Source organism: Pristiophorus japonicus, unplaced genomic scaffold, assembly GCF_044704955.1.
Source record: "Pristiophorus japonicus isolate sPriJap1 unplaced genomic scaffold, sPriJap1.hap1 HAP1_SCAFFOLD_1504, whole genome shotgun sequence".
NCBI classification, from domain to species: domain Eukaryota; kingdom Metazoa; phylum Chordata; class Chondrichthyes; family Pristiophoridae; genus Pristiophorus; species Pristiophorus japonicus.
In genome coordinates, this window is record NW_027251180.1 from 27911 (window position 1) to 47500 (window position 19590).

General features: G+C 52.2%; 1 protein-coding gene across 1 annotated transcript in view; it reads right to left on the reverse strand.

The window, feature by feature from the left end:
- Positions 1-19590, reverse strand: part of LOC139242885 (adenylate cyclase type 5-like) — a gene marked incomplete at both ends in the record, with an annotated part of 53930 nt that overhangs the window by 27904 nt on the left and 6436 nt on the right. The window contains one exon of the mRNA XM_070870531.1: positions 16571-16729. Coding sequence (XP_070726632.1) covers positions 16571-16729 — 159 coding nt within the window. The remainder of the gene's footprint in view (positions 1-16570; positions 16730-19590) is intronic.

The following is a 19590-nucleotide window of genomic DNA, read 5'->3' on the forward strand; positions in this document are numbered from 1 at the left end:
ATGTTCCTCAGTCTCTCTCTCTCCCTCTCTCAATGTTCCTCAGTCTCTCTCTCTCAGCTCTATCCCTCTCTCAATGTTCCTCAGTCTCTCTCTCCCCGCTCTATCTCTCTCTCAATGTTCCTCAGTCTCTCTCTCCCCGCTCTATCCCTCTCTCAATGTTCCTCAGTCTCTCTCTCTCCCTCTCTCAATGTTTCTCACTCTCTCTCCCCACTCTATCCCTCTCTCAATGTTCCTCAGTCTCTCTCTCCCCGCTCTATCCCTCTCTCAATGTTCCTCAGTCTCTCTCTCTCCGCTCTATCCCTCTCTCAATGTTCCTCAGTCTCTCTCTCTCCGCTCTATCCCTCTCTCAATGTTCCTCAGTCTCTCTCTCTCCGCTCTATCCCTCTCTCAATGTTCCTCAGTCTCTCTCTCCCCGCTCTATCCCTCTCTCAATGTTCCTCAGTCTCTCTCTCCCCGCTCTATCCCTCTCTCAATGTTCCTCAGTCTCTCTCTCTCCCTCTCTCAATGTTCCTCACTCTCTCTCCCCGCTCTCTCCCTCCCTCAATGTTCCTCAGACTCTCTCTCCCCGCTCTATCCCTCTCTCAATGTTCCTCAGTCTCTCTCTCCCCGCTCTATCCCTCTCTCCATGTTCCTCAGTCTCTCTCTCCCCGCTCTATCCCTCCCTCAATGTTCACTCTCTCTCTCTCCGCTCTATCCCTCTCTCAATGTTCCTCAGTCTCCCTCTCTCAATGTTCACTCTCTCTCTCTCCGCTCTATCTCTCTCTCAATGTTCCTCAGTCTCTCTCTCTCCCTCTCCCCCTCTCTCAATGTTCCTCAGTCTCTCTCTCCCCGCTCTATCCCTCCCTCAATGTTCCTCAGTCTCTCTCTCCCCGCTCTCTCCCTCTCTCAATGTTCCTCAGTCTCTCTCTCCGCTCTATCCCTCTCTCAATGTTCCTCAGTCTCTCTCTCTCCGCTCTATCCCTCTCTCAATGTTCCTCAGTCTCTCTCTCCGCTCTATCCCTCTCTCAATGTTCCTCAGTCTCTCTCTCCCTGCTCTATTCCTCCCTCAATGTTCCTCACTCTCTCTCTCTCCCCGCTCTATCCCTCCCTCAATGTTCCTCAGATTCTCTCTCTCTCCGCTCTATCCCTCTCTCAATGTTCCTCATTCTCTCTCTCCCCACTCTATCCCTCTCTCAATGTTCCTCAGTCTCTCTCTCCCCGCTCTATCCCTCTCTCAATGTTCCTCAGTCTCTCTCTCCCCGCTCTATCCCTCTCTCAGTTCCTCAGTCTCTCTCTCTCCCTGTCTCAATGTTCCTCAGTCTTTCTCTCTCCCTCTCTCAATGTTCCTCAGTCTCTCTCTCTCCCTCCCTCAATGTTCCTCAGTCTCTCTCTCAGCTCTATCCCTCTCTCAATGTTCCTCAGTCTCTCTCTCCCCGCTCTATCCCTCCCTCAATGTTCCTCAGTCTCTCTCTCCCCGCTCGATCCCTCTCTCAATGTTCCTCAGTCTCTCTCTCTCCCTCTCTCAATGTTCCTCAGTCTCTCTCTCTCCCTCTCTCAATGTTCCTCAGTCTCTCTCTCCCCGCTCTCTCCCTCTCTCAATGTTCCTCAGTCTCTCTCTCTCAGCTCTATCCCTCTCTCAATGTTCCTCAGTCTCTCTCTCCCCGCTCTATCCCTCTCTCAATGTTCCTCAGTCTCTCTCTCTCCCTCTCTCAATGTTCCTCAGTCTCTCTCTCTCCCTCTCTCAATGTTCCTCAGTCTCTCTCTCTCAGCTCTATCCCTCTCTCAATGTTCCTCAGTCTCTCTCTCCCCGCTCTATCCATCTCTCAATGTTCCTCAGTCTCTCTCTCCCCGCTCTATCCCTCTCTCAATGTTCCTCAGTCTCTCTCTCCCCGCTCTCTCCCTCTCTCAATGTTCCTCAGTCTCTCTCTCTCCCCGCTCTATCCCTCTCTCAATGTTCCTCAGTCTCTCTCTCTCCCCGCTCTATCCCTCTCTCAATGTTCCTCAGTCTCTCTCTCCCCGCTCTATCCCTCTCTCAATGTTCCTCAGTCTCTCTCTCCCCGCTCTATCCCTCTCTCAATGTTCCTCAGTCTCTCTCTCCCCGCTCTCTCCCTCTCTCAATGTTCCTCAGTCTCTCTCTCTCCCCGCTCTATCCCTCTCTCAATGTTCCTCAGTCTCTCTCTCTCCCTCTCTCAATGTTCCTCAGTCTCTCTCTCTCCCCGCTCTATCCCTCCCTCAATGTTCCTCAGTCTCTCTCTCCCCGCTCTATCCCTCTCTCAATGTTCCTCAGTCTCTCTCTCTCCGCTCTATCCCTCTCTCAATGTTCCTCAGTCTCTCTCTCCCGAATCTATCCCTCTCTCAATGTTCCTCAGTCTCTCTCTCTCTCCCCCTCTCCCTCTCTCAATGTTCCTCAGTCTCTCTCTCTCCGCTCTATCCCTCTCTCAGTGTTCCTCAGTCTCTCTCTCTCCGCTCTATCCCTCTCTCAATGTTCCTCAGTCTCTCTCGCCCCGCTCTATCCCTCCCTCAATGTTCCTCAGTCTCTCTCTCCGCTCTATCCCTCTCTCAGTGTTCCTCAGTCTCTCTCTCCCTGCTCTATCCCTCCCTCAATGTTCCTCAGTCTCTCTCTCCCCGCTGTATCCCTCTCTCAATGTTCCTCAGTCTCTCTCTCCCCGCTCTATCCCTCTCTCAATGTTCCTCAGTCTCTCTCTCTCCGTTCTATCCCTCTCTCAATGTTCCTCAGCCTCTCTCTCACCGCTCTATCCCTCTCTCAATGTTCCTCAGTCTCTCTCTCTCCGCTCTATCCCTCTCTCAATGTTCCTCAGTCTCTCTCTCCCCGCTCTATCCCTCTCTCAATGTTCCTCAGTCTCTCTCCCCCCGCTCTATCCCTCTCTCAATGTTCCTCAGTCTCTCTCTCTCCCTCTCTCAATGTTCCTCACTCTCTCTCCCCGCTCTCTCCCTCCCTCAATGTTCCTCAGTCTCTCTCTCCCCGCTCTATCCCTCTCTCAATGTTCCTCAGTCCCTCTCTCTCCGCTCTATCCCTCTCTCCATGTTCCTCAGTCTCTCTCTCCCCGCTCTATCCCTCCCTCAATGTTCACTCTCTCTCTCTCCGCTCTATCCCTCTCTCAATGTTCCTCAGTCTCCGTCTCTCAATGTTCACTCTCTCTCTCTCCGCTCTATCCCTCTCTCGATGTTCCTCAGTCTCTCTCTCTCCGCTCTATCCCTCTCTCAATGTTCCTCAGTCTCTCTCTCTCCGCTCTATCCCTCTCTCAATGTTCCTCAGTCTCTCTCTCCGCTCTATCCCTCTCTCAATGTTCCTCAGTCTCTCTCTCCCCGCTCTATCCCTCCCTCAATGTTCCTCACTCTCTCTCTCTCCCCGCTCTATCCCTCCCTCAATGTTCCTCAGTCTCTCTCTCTCCGCTCTATCCCTCTCTCAATGTTCCTCAGTCTCTCTCTCCCCGCTCTATCCCTCTCTCAATGTTCCTCAATCTCTCTCTCCCCGCTCTATCCCTCTCTCAATGTTCCTCAGTCTCTCTCTCCCCGCTCTATCCCTCTCTCAATGTTCCTCAGTCTCTCTCTCTCCCTCTCTCAATGTTCCTCAGTCTCTCTCTCTCCCTCTCTCAATGTTCCTCAGTCTCTCTCTCTCCCTCCCTCAATGTTCCTCAGTCTCTCTCTCAGCTCTATCCCTCTCTCAATGTTCCTCAGTCTCTCTCTCCCCGCTCTATCCCTCCCTCAATGTTCCTCAGTCTCTCTCTCCCCGCTCTATCCCTCTCTCAATATTCCTCAGTCTCTCTCTCTCCCTCTCTCAATGTTCCTCAGTCTCTCTCTCTCCCTCTCTCAATGTTCCTCAGTCTCTCTCTCCCCGCTCTCTCCCTCTCTCGATGTTCCTCAGTCTCTCTCTCTCAGCTCTATCCCTCTCTCAATGTTCCTCAGTCTCTCTCTCCCCGCTCTATCCCTCTCTCAATGTTCCTCAGTCTCTCTCTCTCCCTCTCTCAATGTTCCTCAGTCTCTCTCTCTCCCTCTCTCAATGTTCCTCAGTCTCTCTCTCTCAGCTCTATCCCTCTCTCAATGTTCCTCAGTCTCTCTCTCCCCGCTCTATCTCTCTCTCAATGTTCCTCAGTCTCTCTCTCCCCGCTCTATCCCTCTCTCAATGTTCCTCAGTCTCTCTCTCTCCCTCTCTCAATGTTTCTCACTCTCTCTCCCCACTCTATCCCTCTCTCAATGTTCCTCAGTCTCTCTCTCCCCGCTCTATCCCTCTCTCAATGTTCCTCAGTCTCTCTCTCTCCGCTCTATCCCTCTCTCAATGTTCCTCAGTCTCTCTCTCTCCGCTCTATCCCTCTCTCAATGTTCCTCAGTCTCTCTCTCTCCGCTCTATCCCTCTCTCAATGTTCCTCAGTCTCTCTCTCCCCGCTCTATCCCTCTCTCAATGTTCCTCAGTCTCTCTCTCCCCGCTCTATCCCTCTCTCAATGTTCCTCAGTCTCTCTCTCTCCCTCTCTCAATGTTCCTCACTCTCTCTCCCCGCTCTCTCCCTCCCTCAATGTTCCTCAGACTCTCTCTCCCCGCTCTATCCCTCTCTCAATGTTCCTCAGTCTCTCTCTCCCCGCTCTATCCCTCTCTCCATGTTCCTCAGTCTCTCTCTCCCCGCTCTATCCCTCCCTCAATGTTCACTCTCTCTCTCTCCGCTCTATCCCTCTCTCAATGTTCCTCAGTCTCCCTCTCTCAATGTTCACTCTCTCTCTCTCCGCTCTATCTCTCTCTCAATGTTCCTCAGTCTCTCTCTCTCCCTCTCCCCCTCTCTCAATGTTCCTCAGTCTCTCTCTCCCCGCTCTATCCCTCCCTCAATGTTCCTCAGTCTCTCTCTCCCCGCTCTCTCCCTCTCTCAATGTTCCTCAGTCTCTCTCTCCGCTCTATCCCTCTCTCAATGTTCCTCAGTCTCTCTCTCTCCGCTCTATCCCTCTCTCAATGTTCCTCAGTCTCTCTCTCCGCTCTATCCCTCTCTCAATGTTCCTCAGTCTCTCTCTCCCTGCTCTATTCCTCCCTCAATGTTCCTCACTCTCTCTCTCTCCCCGCTCTATCCCTCCCTCAATGTTCCTCAGATTCTCTCTCTCTCCGCTCTATCCCTCTCTCAATGTTCCTCATTCTCTCTCTCCCCACTCTATCCCTCTCTCAATGTTCCTCAGTCTCTCTCTCCCCGCTCTATCCCTCTCTCAATGTTCCTCAGTCTCTCTCTCCCCGCTCTATCCCTCTCTCAGTTCCTCAGTCTCTCTCTCTCCCTGTCTCAATGTTCCTCAGTCTTTCTCTCTCCCTCTCTCAATGTTCCTCAGTCTCTCTCTCTCCCTCCCTCAATGTTCCTCAGTCTCTCTCTCAGCTCTATCCCTCTCTCAATGTTCCTCAGTCTCTCTCTCCCCGCTCTATCCCTCCCTCAATGTTCCTCAGTCTCTCTCTCCCCGCTCGATCCCTCTCTCAATGTTCCTCAGTCTCTCTCTCTCCCTCTCTCAATGTTCCTCAGTCTCTCTCTCTCCCTCTCTCAATGTTCCTCAGTCTCTCTCTCCCCGCTCTCTCCCTCTCTCAATGTTCCTCAGTCTCTCTCTCTCAGCTCTATCCCTCTCTCAATGTTCCTCAGTCTCTCTCTCCCCGCTCTATCCCTCTCTCAATGTTCCTCAGTCTCTCTCTCTCCCTCTCTCAATGTTCCTCAGTCTCTCTCTCTCCCTCTCTCAATGTTCCTCAGTCTCTCTCTCTCAGCTCTATCCCTCTCTCAATGTTCCTCAGTCTCTCTCTCTCCCCGCTCTATCCCTCTCTCAATGTTCCTCAGTCTCTCTCTCTCCCCGCTCTATCCCTCTCTCAATGTTCCTCAGTCTCTCTCTCCCCGCTCTATCCCTCTCTCAATGTTCCTCAGTCTCTCTCTCCCCGCTCTATCCCTCTCTCAATGTTCCTCAGTCTCTCTCTCCCCGCTCTCTCCCTCTCTCAATGTTCCTCAGTCTCTCTCTCTCCCCGCTCTATCCCTCTCTCAATGTTCCTCAGTCTCTCTCTCTCCCTCTCTCAATGTTCCTCAGTCTCTCTCTCTCCCCGCTCTATCCCTCCCTCAATGTTCCTCAGTCTCTCTCTCCCCGCTCTATCCCTCTCTCAATGTTCCTCAGTCTCTCTCTCTCCGCTCTATCCCTCTCTCAATGTTCCTCAGTCTCTCTCTCCCGAATCTATCCCTCTCTCAATGTTCCTCAGTCTCTCTCTCTCTCCCCCTCTCCCTCTCTCAATGTTCCTCAGTCTCTCTCTCTCCGCTCTATCCCTCTCTCAGTGTTCCTCAGTCTCTCTCTCTCCGCTCTATCCCTCTCTCAATGTTCCTCAGTCTCTCTCGCCCCGCTCTATCCCTCCCTCAATGTTCCTCAGTCTCTCTCTCCGCTCTATCCCTCTCTCAGTGTTCCTCAGTCTCTCTCTCCCTGCTCTATCCCTCCCTCAATGTTCCTCAGTCTCTCTCTCCCCGCTGTATCCCTCTCTCAATGTTCCTCAGTCTCTCTCTCCCCGCTCTATCCCTCTCTCAATGTTCCTCAGTCTCTCTCTCTCCGTTCTATCCCTCTCTCAATGTTCCTCAGCCTCTCTCTCACCGCTCTATCCCTCTCTCAATGTTCCTCAGTCTCTCTCTCTCCGCTCTATCCCTCTCTCAATGTTCCTCAGTCTCTCTCTCCCCGCTCTATCCCTCTCTCAATGTTCCTCAGTCTCTCTCCCCCCGCTCTATCCCTCTCTCAATGTTCCTCAGTCTCTCTCTCTCCCTCTCTCAATGTTCCTCACTCTCTCTCCCCGCTCTCTCCCTCCCTCAATGTTCCTCAGTCTCTCTCTCCCCGCTCTATCCCTCTCTCAATGTTCCTCAGTCCCTCTCTCTCCGCTCTATCCCTCTCTCCATGTTCCTCAGTCTCTCTCTCCCCGCTCTATCCCTCCCTCAATGTTCACTCTCTCTCTCTCCGCTCTATCCCTCTCTCAATGTTCCTCAGTCTCCGTCTCTCAATGTTCACTCTCTCTCTCTCCGCTCTATCCCTCTCTCGATGTTCCTCAGTCTCTCTCTCTCCGCTCTATCCCTCTCTCAATGTTCCTCAGTCTCTCTCTCTCCGCTCTATCCCTCTCTCAATGTTCCTCAGTCTCTCTCTCCGCTCTATCCCTCTCTCAATGTTCCTCAGTCTCTCTCTCCCCGCTCTATCCCTCCCTCAATGTTCCTCACTCTCTCTCTCTCCCCGCTCTATCCCTCCCTCAATGTTCCTCAGTCTCTCTCTCTCCGCTCTATCCCTCTCTCAATGTTCCTCAGTCTCTCTCTCCCCGCTCTATCCCTCTCTCAATGTTCCTCAATCTCTCTCTCCCCGCTCTATCCCTCTCTCAATGTTCCTCAGTCTCTCTCTCCCCGCTCTATCCCTCTCTCAATGTTCCTCAGTCTCTCTCTCTCCCTCTCTCAATGTTCCTCAGTCTCTCTCTCTCCCTCTCTCAATGTTCCTCAGTCTCTCTCTCTCCCTCCCTCAATGTTCCTCAGTCTCTCTCTCAGCTCTATCCCTCTCTCAATGTTCCTCAGTCTCTCTCTCCCCGCTCTATCCCTCCCTCAATGTTCCTCAGTCTCTCTCTCCCCGCTCTATCCCTCTCTCAATATTCCTCAGTCTCTCTCTCTCCCTCTCTCAATGTTCCTCAGTCTCTCTCTCTCCCTCTCTCAATGTTCCTCAGTCTCTCTCTCCCCGCTCTCTCCCTCTCTCGATGTTCCTCAGTCTCTCTCTCTCAGCTCTATCCCTCTCTCAATGTTCCTCAGTCTCTCTCTCCCCGCTCTATCCCTCTCTCAATGTTCCTCAGTCTCTCTCTCTCCCTCTCTCAATGTTCCTCAGTCTCTCTCTCTCCCTCTCTCAATGTTCCTCAGCCTCTCTCTCACCGCTCTATCCCTCTCTCAATGTTCCTCAGTCTCTCTCTCTCCGCTCTATCCCTCTCTCAATGTTCCTCAGTCTCTCTCTCCCCGCTCTATCCCTCTCTCAATGTTCCTCAGTCTCTCTCCCCCCGCTCTATCCCTCTCTCAATGTTCCTCAGTCTCTCTCTCTCCCTCTCTCAATGTTCCTCACTCTCTCTCCCCGCTCTCTCCCTCCCTCAATGTTCCTCAGTCTCTCTCTCCCCGCTCTATCCCTCTCTCAATGTTCCTCAGTCCCTCTCTCTCCGCTCTATCCCTCTCTCCATGTTCCTCAGTCTCTCTCTCCCCGCTCTATCCCTCCCTCAATGTTCACTCTCTCTCTCTCCGCTCTATCCCTCTCTCAATGTTCCTCAGTCTCCGTCTCTCAATATTCACTCTCTCTCTCTCCGCTCTATCCCTCTCTCGATGTTCCTCAGTCTCTCTCTCTCCGCTCTATCCCTCTCTCAATGTTCCTCAGTCTCTCTCTCTCCGCTCTATCCCTCTCTCAATGTTCCTCAGTCTCTCTCTCCGCTCTATCCCTCTCTCAATGTTCCTCAGTCTCTCTCTCCCCGCTCTATCCCTCCCTCAATGTTCCTCACTCTCTCTCTCTCCCCGCTCTATCCCTCCCTCAATGTTCCTCAGTCTCTCTCTCTCCGCTCTATCCCTCTCTCAATGTTCCTCAGTCTCTCTCTCCCCGCTCTATCCCTCTCTCAATGTTCCTCAATCTCTCTCTCCCCGCTCTATCCCTCTCTCAATGTTCCTCAGTCTCTCTCTCCCCGCTCTATCCCTCTCTCAATGTTCCTCAGTCTCTCTCTCTCCCTCTCTCAATGTTCCTCAGTCTCTCTCTCTCCCTCTCTCAATGTTCCTCAGTCTCTCTCTCTCCCTCCCTCAATGTTCCTCAGTCTCTCTCTCAGCTCTATCCCTCTCTCAATGTTCCTCAGTCTCTCTCTCCCCGCTCTATCCCTCCCTCAATGTTCCTCAGTCTCTCTCTCCCCGCTCTATCCCTCTCTCAATATTCCTCAGTCTCTCTCTCTCCCTCTCTCAATGTTCCTCAGTCTCTCTCTCTCCCTCTCTCAATGTTCCTCAGTCTCTCTCTCCCCGCTCTCTCCCTCTCTCGATGTTCCTCAGTCTCTCTCTCTCAGCTCTATCCCTCTCTCAATGTTCCTCAGTCTCTCTCTCCCCGCTCTATCCCTCTCTCAATGTTCCTCAGTCTCTCTCTCTCCCTCTCTCAATGTTCCTCAGTCTCTCTCTCTCCCTCTCTCAATGTTCCTCAGTCTCTCTCTCTCAGCTCTATCCCTCTCTCAATGTTCCTCAGTCTCTCTCTCCCCGCTCTATCTCTCTCTCAATGTTCCTCAGTCTCTCTCTCCCCGCTCTATCCCTCTCTCAATGTTCCTCAGTCTCTCTCTCCCCGCTCTATCCCTCTCTCAATGTTCCTCAGTCTCTCTCTCCCCGCTCTATCCCTCTCTCAATGTTCCTCAGTCTCTCTCTCCCCGCTCTATCCCTCTCTCAATGTTCCTCAGTCTCTCTCTCCCCGCTCTCTCCCTCTCTCAATGTTCCTCAGTCTCTCTCTCTCCCCGCTCTATCCCTCTCTCAATGTTCCTCAGTCTCTCTCTCTCCCTCTCTCAATGTTCCTCAGTCTCTCTCTCCCCGCTCTAGCCCTCTCTCAATGTTCCTCAGTCTCTCTCTCTCCGCTCTATCCCTCTCTCAATGTTCCTCAGTCTCTCACTCTCCCTCTCTCAATGTTCCTCAGTCTCTCTCTCCGCTCTATCCCTCTCTCAGTGTTCCTCAGTCTCTCTCTCTCCGCTCTATCCCTCTCTCAATGTTCCTCAGTCTCTCTCTCCCCGCTCTATCTCTCTCTCAATGTTCCTCAGTCTCTCTCTCCCCGCTCTATCCCTCTCTCAATGTTCCTCAGTCTCTCTCTCCCCGCTCTATCCCTCTCTCAATGTTCCTCAGTCTCTCTCTCCCCGCTCTATCCCTCTCTCAATGTTCCTCAGTCTCTCTCTCTCCGCTCTATCCCTCCCTCAATGTTCACTCTCTCTCTCTCCCCGCTCTATCCGTCTCTCAATGTTCCTCAGTCTCTCTCTCTCCGCTCTATCCCTCTCTCAATGTTCCTCAGTCTCTCTCTCTCCCCGCTCTATCCCTCTCTCAATGTTCCTCAGTCTCTCTCTCTCTCCCTCCCTCAATGTTCCTCAGTCTCTCTCTCCCCGCTCTATCCCTCTCTCAATGTTCCTCAGTCTCTCTCTCTCCGCTCTATCCCTCTCTCCATGTTCCTCAGTCTCTCTCTCCCCGCTCTATCCCTCCCTCAATGTTCACTCTCTCTCTCTCCGCTCTATCCCTCTCTCCATGTTCCTCAGTCTCTCTCTCTCCGCTCTATCCCTCCCTCAATGTTCCTCAGTCTCTCTCTCTCCGCTCTATCCCTCTCTCCATGTTCCTCAGTCTCTCTCTCTCCGCTCTATCCCTCTCTCAATGTTCCTCAGTCTCTCTCTCTCCGCTCTATCCCTCCCTCCATGTTCCTCAGTCTCCCTCTCTCCCTCCCTCAATGTTCCTCAGTCTCTCTCTCTCCCTCCCTCAATGTTCCTCAGTCTCTCTCTATCCCTCTCTCAATGTTCCTCAGTCTCTCTCTATCCCTCCCTCAATGTTCCTCAGTCTCTCTCTCTCCGCTCTATCCCTCTCTCAATGTTCCTCAGTCTTTCTCTCTCCGCTCTATCCCTCCCTCAATGTTCCTCAGTCTCTCTCTATCCCTCTCTCAATGTTCCTCAGTCTCTCTCTCTATCCCTCCCTCAATGTTCCTCAGTCTCTCTCTATCCCTCTCTCAATGTTCCTCAGTCACTCTCTATCACTCCCTCAATGTTCCTCAGTCTCTCTCTATCCCTCCCTCAATGTTCCTCAGTCTCTCTCTCTCCGCTCTATCCCTCTCTCAATGTTCCTCAGTCTCTCTCTCTCCGCTCTAACCCTCTCTCAATGTTCCTCAGTCTCTCTCTCTCCCTCTCTCCCTCTCTCCATGTTCCTCAGTCTCTCTTTCCGCTCTAACCCTTTCTCAATGTTCCTCGGTCTCTCTCTCCGCTCTATCCCTCCCTCAATGTTCCTCAGTCTCTCTCTCCGCTCTATCCCTCCATCAATGTTCCTCAGTCTCTCTCTCCCCGCTCTATCCCTCCCTCAATGTTCCTCAGTCTCTCTCTCTCCGCTCTATCCCTCTCTCCATGTTCCTCAGTCTCTCTCTCTCCGCTCTATCCCTCTCTCAATGTTCCTCAGTCTCTCTCTCTCCGCTCTATCCCTCCCTCCATGTTCCTCAGTCTCCCTCTCTCCCTCCCTCAATGTTCCTCAGTCTCTCTCTCTCCCTCCCTCAATGTTCCTCAGTCTCTCTCTATCCCTCTCTCAATGTTCCTCAGTCTCTCTCTATCCCTCCCTCAATGTTCCTCAGTCTCTCTCTCTCCGCTCTATCCCTCTCTCAATGTTCCTCAGTCTTTCTCTCTCCGCTCTATCCCTCCCTCAATGTTCCTCAGTCTCTCTCTATCCCTCTCTCAATGTTCCTCAGTCTCTCTCTCTATCCCTCCCTCAATGTTCCTCAGTCTCTCTCTATCCCTCTCTCAATGTTCCTCAGTCACTCTCTATCACTCCCTCAATGTTCCTCAGTCTCTCTCTATCCCTCCCTCAATGTTCCTCAGTCTCTCTCTCTCCGCTCTATCCCTCTCTCAATGTTCCTCAGTCTCTCTCTCTCCGCTCTAACCCTCTCTCAATGTTCCTCAGTCTCTCTCTCTCCCTCTCTCCCTCTCTCCATGTTCCTCAGTCTCTCTTTCCGCTCTAACCCTTTCTCAATGTTCCTCGGTCTCTCTCTCCGCTCTATCCCTCCCTCAATGTTCCTCAGTCTCTCTCTCCGCTCTATCCCTCCATCAATGTTCCTCAGTCTCTCTCTCCCCGCTCTATCCCTCCCTCAATGTTCCTCAGTCTCTCTCTCTCTCCCTCCCTCAATATTCCTCAGTCTCCCTCTCTCCCTCCCTCAATGTTCCTCAGTCTCTCTCTCTCCCCCCTCCCTCAATGTTCCTCAGTCTCTCTCTCTCCCCATCTCCCCGCTCCCTCAATGTTCCTCAGTCTCCCTCGCTCCCTTCCTCAATGTTCCTCAGTCTCCCTCTCTCCCTCCCTCAATGTTCCTCAGTCTCTCTCTCTCCCCCCTCCCTCAATGTTCCTCAGTCTCGCTCTCGTCCCCTCTCTCAATGTTCATCCCTTTCTCTCTCCCTCCCTCCCTCAATATTTCTCCAACCATGTCACCGTCTCTCCCCCTCCCTCAATGTTCATCCCTTTCTCTCTCCCTCTCTCCCTCCCTCAATGTTCCTCCCTCTCTCTCTCCCTCTCTCCCTCTCTCAATGTTCCTCCCTCTCTCTCTCCCTCTCTCCCTCCCTCAATGTTCCTTCCTCTCTCTCTCCCTTTCTGCCTCCCTCAATGTTCCTCCCTCTCTCTCTCATTCTCCCCCTCTCTCAATGTTCCTCCCTCTCTCTATCACCGTCTCTCTATCACCATCTCTTTCTCTCCCTCCCTCTCTCTCTCTCTCTCTCTCTCTCTCACAATGTTCCTCACTCTCCCTCTCATTGTGTCTCACTCGCCCTCTCTCTCTTTCTCTCTCAATGTTCCTCCCTCTCCCTCTATCACCGTCTCTCTCCCCCTCTCCCCACTCTATCCCTCTCTCACACTGTCTCTGTCTCTCTCAATGTTCCTCACTCTCTCTAACACCTTCTCTCTCTCTCTCTCTCTCTCTCAATGTTCCTTACACTCTTATCACCGTCTCTCCCTCTCTCGGTCCCTCTCTCTCACCATCTCTCTCTCCCTCTCTCTCTCTCACCGTCTCTCTCTCTCTCTCACCGTCTCTCTCTCTCTATCACCGTCTCTCTATTACTATCTCTTTCTCTCTCTCCCTCTCTCTCTCACAATGTTCCTCACTCTCCCTCTCATCGTGTCTCACTCGCCCTCTCTCTCTTTCACTCTCAATGTTCCTCCCTCCCCCTTTCTCTGTCTCTCTCTCTCTCCCCATCTCTCTCTCACAACTTCTCTCTTCTATCATTGTCTATCTCTCCCTTCCTCTTTCAACTTCTCTTCTCTCGCTCCCCTTCTTTATCTCTCCCTTCCCTTCCCTTCTCCCTTCTCCTCTTAAGCTCTTTCTCCCCTCCATTCTCTCCATCGCTTTCCCTCCCTTTATCTCTCTCCCCCCCCTTTTCTCCCTCAGTGCCTCTAAATCCTTTTTTGTAATACGGAGACCAGAACTGTGCACGGTGCTCCAAGTGTGGTCTAACTCAGGTATATGGAGACCAGAACTCTGCACAGTGCTCCCAGTGTGGTCTAACCCAGGTATATGGAGACCAGAACTGTGCACGGTGCTCCCAGTGTGGTCTAACCCAGGTATATGGAGACCAGAACTGTGCACAGTGCTCCCTGTGTGGTCTAACCCAGGTATATGGAGACCAGAACTGTGCACGGTGCTCCAAGTGTGGTCTAACCCAGGTATATGGAGACCAGAACTGTGCACAGTGCTCCCTGTGTGGTCTAACCCAGGTATATGGAGACCAGAACTGTGCACGGTGCTCCAAGTGTGGTCTAACCCAGGTATATGGAGACCAGAACTGTGCACAGTGCTCCCTGTGTGGTCTAACCCAGGTATATGGAGACCAGAACTGTGCACGGTGCTCCAAGTGTGGTCTAACCCAGGTATATGGAGACCAAAACTGTGCACGGTGCTCCAAGTGTGGTCTAACCCAGGTATATGGAGACCAGAACTGTGCACAGTGCTCCCTGTGTGGTCTAACCCAGGTATATGGAGACCAGAACTGTGCACGGTGCTCCAAGTGTGGTCTAACCCAGGTATATGGAGACCAGAACTGTGCACAGTGCTCCCTGTGTGGTCTAACCCAGGTATATGGAGACCAGAACTGTGCACGGTGCTCCAAGTGTGGTCTAACCCAGGTATATGGAGACCAAAACTGTGCACGGTGCTCCAAGTGTGGTCTAAACCAGGTATATGGAGACCAGAACTGTGCACGGTGCTCCCAGTGTGGTCTAACCCAGGTATATGGAGACCAGAACTGTGCACAGTGCTCCCAGTGTGGTCTAACCCAGTTATATGGAGACCAGAACTGTGCACAGAGCTCCAAGTGTGGTCTAACCCAGGTATATGGAGACCAGAACTGTGCACGATGCTCCAAGTGTGGTCTAACCCAGGTATATGGAGACCAGAACTGTGCACAGTGCTCCTAGTGTGGTCTAACCCAGGTATATGGAGACCAGAACTGTGCACAGTGCTCCAAGTGTGGTCTAACCCAGATATATGGAGACCAGAACTGTGCACAGTGCTCCCTGTGTGGTCTAACCCAGGTATATGGAGGCCAGAACTGTGCACGGTGCTCCAAGTGTGATCTAACCCAGGTATATGGAGACCAGAACTGTGCACGGTGCTCCCTGTGTGGTCTAACCCAGGTATATGGAGACCAGAACTGTGCACGGTGCTCCAAGTGTGGTCTAACCCAGGTATATGGAGACCAGAACTGTGCACGGTGCTCCAAGTGTGGTCTAACCCAGGTATATGGAGACCAGAACTGTGCACAGTGCTCCCAGTGTGGTCTAACACAGGTATATGGAGACCAGAACTGTACACGGTGCTCCCAGTGTGGTCTAACCCAGGTATATGGAGACCAGAACTGTGCACAGTGCTCCAAGTGTGGTCTAACTCTTGTATATGGAGACCAGAACTGTGCACGGTGCTCCCAGTGTGGTCTAACCCAGGTATATGGAGACCAGAACTGTGCACAGTGCTCCCAGTGTGGTCTAACCCAGGTATATGGAGACCAGAACTGTGCACGGTGCTCCAAGTGTGGTCTAACCCAGGTATATGGAGACCAGAACTGTGCACGGTGCTCCAAGTGTGGTCTAACCCAGGTATATGGAGACCAGAACTGTGCACGGTGCTCCCAGTGTGGTCTAACCCAGGTATATGGAGACCAGAACTGTGCACGGTGCTCCCAGTGTGGTCTAACCCAGGTGTATGGAGACCAGAACTGTTCACGGTGCTCCCAGTGTGGTCTAACCCAGGTATATGGAGACCAGAACTGTGCACGGTGCTCCAAGTGTGGTCTAACCCAGGTATATGGAGACCAGAACTGTGCACGGTGCTCCAAGTGTGGTCTAACCAAGGTATATGGAGACCAGAACAGTGCACGGTGCTCCCAGTGTGGTCTAACCCAGGTATATGGAGACCAGAACAGTGCACGGTGCTCCCAGTGTGGTCTAACCCAGGTATATGGAGACCAGAACTGTGCACGGTGCTCCCAGTGTGGTCTAACCCAGGTATATGGAGACCAGAACTGTGCACGGTGCTCCCAGTGTGGTCTAACCCAGGTATATGGAGACCAGAACTGTGCACAGTGCTCCAAGTGTGGTCTAACCCAGGTATATGGAGACCAGAACTGTGCACGGTGCTCCAAGTGTGGTCTAACCAAGGTATATGGAGACCAGAACTGTGCACGGTGCTCCCAGTGTGGTCTAACCCAGGTATATGGAGACCAGAACTGTGCACGGTGCTCCCAGTGTGGTCTAACCCAGGTATATGGAGACCAGAACTGTGCACGGTGCTCCAAGTGTGGTCTAACCCAGGTATATGGAGACCAGAACTGTGCACGGTGCTCCCAGTGTGGTCTAACCCAGGTGTATGGAGACCAGAACTGTGCACGGTGCTCCCAGTGTGGTCTAACCCAGGTATATGGAGACCAGAACTGTGCACGGTGCTCCAAGTGTGGTCTAACCCAGGTATATGGAGACCAGAACTGTGCACGGTGCTCCAAGTGTGGTCTAACCAAGGTATATGGAGACCAGAACTGTGCACGGTGCTCCCAGTGTGGTCTAACCCAGGTATATGGAGACCAGAACTGTGCACGGTGCTCCCAGTGTGGTCTAACCCAGGTATATGGAGACCAGAACTGTGCACGGTGCTCCAAGTGTGGTCTAACCCAGGTATATGGAGACCAGAACTGTGCACGGTGCTCCCAGTGTGGTCTAACCCAGGTGTATGGAGACCAGAACTGTGCACGGTGCTCCCAGTGTGGTCTAACCCAGGTATATGGAGACCAGAACTGTGCACGGTGCTCCAAGTGTGGTCTAACCCAGGTATATGGAGACCAGAACTGTGCACGGTGCTCCAAGTGTGGTCTAACCAAGGTATATGGAGACCAGAACTGTGCACGGTGCTCCCAGTGTGGTCTAACCCAGGTATATGGAGACCAGAACTGTGCACGGTGCTCCCAGTGTGGTCTAACCCAGGTATATGGAGACCAGAACTGTGCACGGTGCTCCCAGTGTGGTCTAACCCAGGTATATGGAGACCAGAACTGTGCACAGTGCTCCCAGTGTGGTCTAACCCAGGTATATGGAGACCAGAACTGTGCACGGTGCTCCAAGTGTGGTCTAACCAAGGTATATGGAGACCAGAACTGTGCACGGTGCTCCCAGTGTGGTCTAACCCAGGTATATGGAGACCAGAACTGTGCACGGTGCTCCCAGTGTGGTCTAACCCAGGTATATGGAGACCAGAACTGTGCACAGTGCTGCACAGACCCAGCACCAGTAATCCGACTGAATGACCATCACCAGCCCCAGCCTGTACTGACTGACCCAGCCCCCTGGACAGTGTAGTCTGTCCAAGCTTGTGTGTCGCTTACCCAGCCTTGCCTCCAGCCTCCATGTGATTGGCCAACGTGACGTCATTTGACCAGACGTCGAACTGCCACTTCCTGAGGCCCAGGACGCCACAGTGCACGCGTCCGCTGTGGATTCCGACCCTCATGTTCACGTTGACTCCCGTCACCTCTCGCACCAGCCTGGGCAGGGGGGGGAGGAAGGAAAGGTTAGGGTTACCAACACCACCAGCCAACCTGTACCCCAACCCCCGCCTCTCCGCAATCACCTCACGGCCTGCGCTGTTTTAACACCGACAGGAGCATCGCGTCCCATCACGTCATGTCACATCACATCACATCACGTCACATCACACCATGTCACATCACGTCACATCACGTCACATCACACCATGTCACATCACGTCACATCACATCACATCACACCATGTCACATCACGTCACATCACATCACACCATGTCACACCATGTCACACCACATCACGTCACATCACATCACACCATGTCACATCACGTCATGTCACATCACATCACGTCACATCACACCATGTCACATCACGTCACGTCACATCACACCATGTCACACCATGTCACACCACATCACACCATGTCACATCACACCATGTCACATCACATCACGTCACACCACATCATGTCACACCATGTCACCACACTTCACGTCACATCACGTCACTTCACGTCACATCACATCAAATTACATCACAACACACCATGTCACGTCACTTCACTAGAATTCTTTGAGGATGTAACGGACAGGGTGGATAAAGGGGAACAAGTGGATGTGGTATATTTGGACTTCCAGAAGGCATTTGACAAGGTGCCACATAAAAGGTTACTGCACAAGATAAAAGTTCACGGGGTTGGTGGTAATATATTAGCATGGATAGAGGATTGACTAACTAACAGAAAACAGAGAGTCGGGATAAATGGTTCATTCTCAGGTTGGCAACCAGTAACTAGTGGAGTGCCGCAGGGATCAGTGCTGGGACCCAACTATTTACAATCTATATTAACGACTTGGAAGAAGGGACTGAGAGTAATGTAGCCAAGTTTGCTGACGATACAAAGATGGGAGGAAAAGCAATGTGTGAAGAGGACACAAAAAATCTGCAAAAGGACATAGACAGGCTAAGTGAGTGGGCAAAAATTTGGCAGATGGAGTATAATGTTGGAAAGTGTGAGGTCATGCACTTTGGCAGAAAAAAATCAAAGCAAGTTATTATTTAAATGGAGAAAGATTGCAAAGTGCTGCAGTACAGCGGGACCTGGGGGTACTTGTGCATGAAACACAAAAGGTTAGTATGCAGGTACAGCAAGTGATCAGGAAGGGCCAATGGTATCTTGGCCTTTATTGCAAAGGGGATGGAGTATAAAAGCAGGGAGGTCTTGCTCCAGTTATACAGGGTATTGGTGAGGCCACACCTGGAGTACTGCGTGCAGTTTTGGTTTCCATATTTACGAAAGGATATACTTGCTTTGGAGGCAGTTCAGAGAAGGTTCACTCGGTTGATTCCGGAGATGAGGGGGTTGACTTATGAGGAAAGGTTGAGTAGGTTGGGCCTCTACTCATTGGAATTCAGAAGAATGAGAGGTGATCTTATGGAAACGTATAAGATTATGAGGGGGCTCGACAAGGTGGATGCAGAGAGGATGTTCCCACTGATGGGGGAGACTAGAACTAGGGGGCATGGTCTTAGAATAAGGGGCCGCCCATTTAAAACTGAGATGAGGAGGAATTTCTTCTCTCAGAGGGTTGTAAATCTGTGGAATTCTCTGCCCCAGAGAGCTGTGGAGGCTGGGACATTGAATATATTTAAGGCGGAGATAGACAGATTTTTGAGCGATAAGGGAGTGAAGGGTTATGGGGAGCGGCTGGGGAAGTGGAGCTGAGTCCATGATCGGATCAGCCATGGTCGTATTAAATGGCGGAGCAGACTCGAGGGGCCGAATGGCCGACTCCTGCTCCTATTTCTTATGTTCTTATATTCACGTCACATCACGTGACATCACGTCAAATTACATCACACCATGTCACGTCACTTCACGTGACATCACGTCAAATTACATCATGTCACATCACATGACACACGAGGTATCATTCCGCTGCTAAGCTGCAAGGACACTTAAACCGCCCGATCCCGGGGTCATTGAGAGACTAATTGCTGCGCTCGAGGGAAGGTTGTGACTATAGAGTGGCGCCTCCTCGGAAAAATCCACTTGCGCCTGAGGTCAGAAGGAACCAGCAAAGAAACGACTGGCTTTCTTTCCCTCTGTATATCTACTTAAAAAATTAACTAATCTGCTTGCTGTCTGATCAACATATTTGAGCCAATCGGACGCAAGTCACACAGATATTGCACACGGGATAAATGAAGCTGAACGCGTGTTTATATATAAAACAGTTCATTTTAGACCCCACCTCACTTCAAAAGGTGGCGAGACCATAGGTTCTGTCTGGGGCCCGGAAATCCTCCAACACTACCGCGCTGGCGGGCTATTCAACCTCGGCGGGCTTCGTGGAAGAATGCGATCACAGGCTCACACCTGCCCATTGGTCAGCCGGAGAGGGGCGGGGGGGGGGGGGGAATGGGGGAGTCACTGTGTATGTTACGGGAGGCAGGGACCCTTGGCTGATTTCCCCCCTCCCCAGCGCAGGGGCACGGACTCTAGTTATACAGGCCGCAAACCCACGCCCGCTGAGATGAACACAGGATTGTTGAAGTGTATGTTAACGGCCCCCATCCTCTCTCTCTCTCTCCCTTTGCCTGTCTCTCTCTCGCTGTCTTTCTCTGTCAGCCTCTCCATCTCTCACTGCGTCTCTTACTCTCGCTCTCTCTGTCCGTCTCTCTCCCTCTCTCGTTCCGACTCTGTCTCTCTCTATCTCCCACTCTGTCTCACTCGCTCTCTCTCTCTCTCTCTCTCCCACTCGCTCTCTCTCTGTCTGTCTCTCTCCATCTCTTACTCCGTCTCGCGCGCTCTATCCATTTCTCTCCCTCTCTCGCTCCGACTCTCTCTTTCTCTCG